At 39.6% G+C, this 2,763-nt stretch overlaps 1 protein-coding gene across 2 annotated transcripts in view; it reads right to left on the bottom strand.

Annotated features, from left to right (window-relative positions):
- KIAA0319 (KIAA0319 ortholog) overlaps window positions 1-2,763 on the bottom strand; it is a 34,263-nt gene that overhangs the window by 17,035 nt on the left and 14,465 nt on the right. For both annotated transcript variants that reach the window (XM_010009840.1, XM_010009841.1), the window contains exons 8-9: window positions 2,282-2,414; window positions 218-446 (exon numbers count right to left, since the gene is read on the bottom strand). In XM_010009840.1, the coding sequence (XP_010008142.1) occupies window positions 218-446; window positions 2,282-2,414 (362 nt within the window). The remainder of the gene's footprint in view (window positions 1-217; window positions 447-2,281; window positions 2,415-2,763) is intronic.

Below are 2,763 nucleotides of genomic sequence, written 5' to 3'. Positions count from 1 at the left end.
CAGGAATCAGAAATGGCCACAAAGTATAAAAAGAGAGAAGGAATTAAAAGTAGTATCTACAGTGGTAGCTGAATACATCAGAGAGGAGCAACAGAAAAAAGTAACAGCTCTGTAGATATTTGAGTGCTTCTGAGTAGTTACTTAGGTATGTACTTGCCCGTGTGAGAGGCAAAAATGAAAGAGTTTTCCAATCCTATGCAAGGAGAAACAGGTATACCTGCATTGCTACAACCTTTCCTTTGCTTTTGGGACTGAGCGACCACTCATAGCTGACAATTTCATGGTCATCACTGCTCTGGTTTCCATTTAGTGTGATGAAGTTCTGGGGCAAGGTGACTGCCTGATTAGGTCCTGCATTGGCAATAGGTGGGTAATCCACTGGTTTGTTGACACTCAGAGATGCAATGGTAGAGTTGGCTGCTCCATCTGAATCAATCACTGTGAGTCTACAACAGGAAAAACAATATTGGAAATCTGTTAAGATGGACTTCTGTTAAGTCTTAAGTTCAAAGGTTAACTTTTCCTGGCACTTTTTCAAACATCACCTAAGACAGACCCACTGATTATATTATATAAACTTCTGCTTCAGAAACACATATCCCTCAACTAAGGTAGGACAGAAATCCAGAAGACTCTTAAAAATCCCACAGCTTTCAACCTTTAAGAAAAAAAAAAAAATAAAAAAAATAAAAAGCCTAGCTATTCTGGATCCCAAATGAAATCCTCTCCCTGCAGTCAATGGCAACTTCATCAAACAGATCTCACTGCGAATTCTTTAAAAAATTTACTTAGTAAAAACCAAGGGATTTGACTCATCAGCCACTGTGTAACAGTCCCAGTTATCACCTACATCCAAGACTACTCTGACTGTTCAGAAGCTCTGCTTATAGCACACCAGCAGTTCTTAAACTCTTATTGCTTTGTGACACTCTAATTTTAGTGTAGCTCACATTTTTGAAGATGTCAAGTCACAAAACTAAAAAAGTACAGGTTTAAAAAAATCCACTATTGCCTCTCAGAAACACAATGACAAATCATTTTAACATGAGCCTGCTGCAGACATGTCTGCGTCACAACACAATTTTTCATCACAAAAGAGATGAAAAGTCTGCCCTCAACAGTATGATAACTGACTACAGCTCTAATTCACCACTTCTGAAAATCGCATACAGCTGTCCACATGGAATGGAACCACTCTGGAAGCCTTTCCCGAGTGGGAACAAAACTAGTCCTCATTAATTCTATCATTAGGGAATAAATACTTTTGCAGTGGGTGTGTATCCATGTATACTAGGAACACTGGATTTTTTTGACCAGCTCATTTCCTGTAAGCTTGAACGCACTGTTCAAGTACCTCAGCCTTCCCTAAAGGTGCACAGATACAGCAATTGATTTCTTAATTCCCTAGGGTTTGGAACACACTTGAGAGCATCGCTTGTATGCAAGCTCTGCCCTTTTTAATACAGAAAAAAAAAAGCTATGCTCCTTTCTGCCACTATACAATATGGAACAATTCCAGTAAAGAACACAGAATAAAAGTTGAAGTTATGCAATTTTTGTTGAAGCTTATGCAAAGCACCACATTTAACGTATATGTATGCTTACTTCAACATTCTGCTGATGCTACACTGATACACAATATATTGACTAGTAGGCTGTTGCCCACCAGCAGCCAAATAACCCAGGCTGGATCAGCAGGATCTTTGTGCAGATTAGGCTTTAAGTTAAAAAAAAATCAGAAAATGAACTCTGATTTTAATTAAAGCACCCAGAACCAAAAATGTTGCTTCCATTGTCTGGACAAAATCCAGCTTCAGCAATGAATAGAGAGAAACGGTAGCACAGCAAAGGCTTTTATGAAGAACAAAATGACTCTTTAGCACAACAATGCCTTGCAAGGATCAGTCTCCCAGTATTGTTCAGCCTGCCACTACCCTTCAGGGGATGACTTTCACAGCCCAACTGCAGTTTCATCTCAGCACACTTGCCAACTTCTATGGAAGGGGCCGGGGGGGGGATTGGGGGGTAACGGTGTTTTGCATAACTTTGTGCTGTAATGTATCACTACACTAGTATTACAAAATCACTGCAAGCACTTTTTAATAAAGTTGCTCCCTATGTCTCTCCACTGTGCAAAATGAAGGTTAAGAGCATGCATAAGAAAAATTGTTTGGTTTTTTGTTGTTGTTTGAGGTGGCATATGTGAGCACAAGAGAAACAAACATTTCGCTCACATCACAGAAATAGTTAAAACCCCAAAGGAAAGCATCTGTGCAGGTACCTGAAAGTGTAGTTCCCAGGAACAAGGTTAGACAAGTGCAAGACAGGTGTGTCAGCAGATGCCTTTTGCTCTCGCAAAGGACCTTTAATTTCCTCCCAGTGGTAACTCACTATCTTCATATCATCAACACTTTCTATATTCATTAAAGAAAAACATATCAGTTTCTTGTAGAAATTGCTGGAATGAATACTAATGTCTTTCATGCACTGATCCCTGTTTTTCTACAATTATCTTTTCAAGTATATTTGAAGAGGCTTCACGTACCATAGCTGTTAAACCACATATTCCAAGCTACGTTTGGTATGGTTTATCTAAACAAACAAAAGATTCTTCACACACACAAATAAAAGTCAGTCACAGACTCTGCACAGTCCGCTCTCAGTAATTATGAACAGAATTATGACACTTCATCATACCCTACATGACAGCTCTCTACCACAGCCCCAGCCGTGCTGGCACACAGGCTTTCTGGGCAGGAAGAA

This window comes from Nestor notabilis, unplaced genomic scaffold (genome assembly GCF_000696875.1).
Source record: "Nestor notabilis isolate BGI_N333 unplaced genomic scaffold, ASM69687v1 scaffold7872, whole genome shotgun sequence".
Taxonomy (NCBI): domain Eukaryota; kingdom Metazoa; phylum Chordata; class Aves; order Psittaciformes; family Psittacidae; genus Nestor; species Nestor notabilis.
The sequence above is the reverse complement of the archived record's forward strand: the minus strand, read 5'-3'. Positions and strand labels throughout refer to the sequence as shown.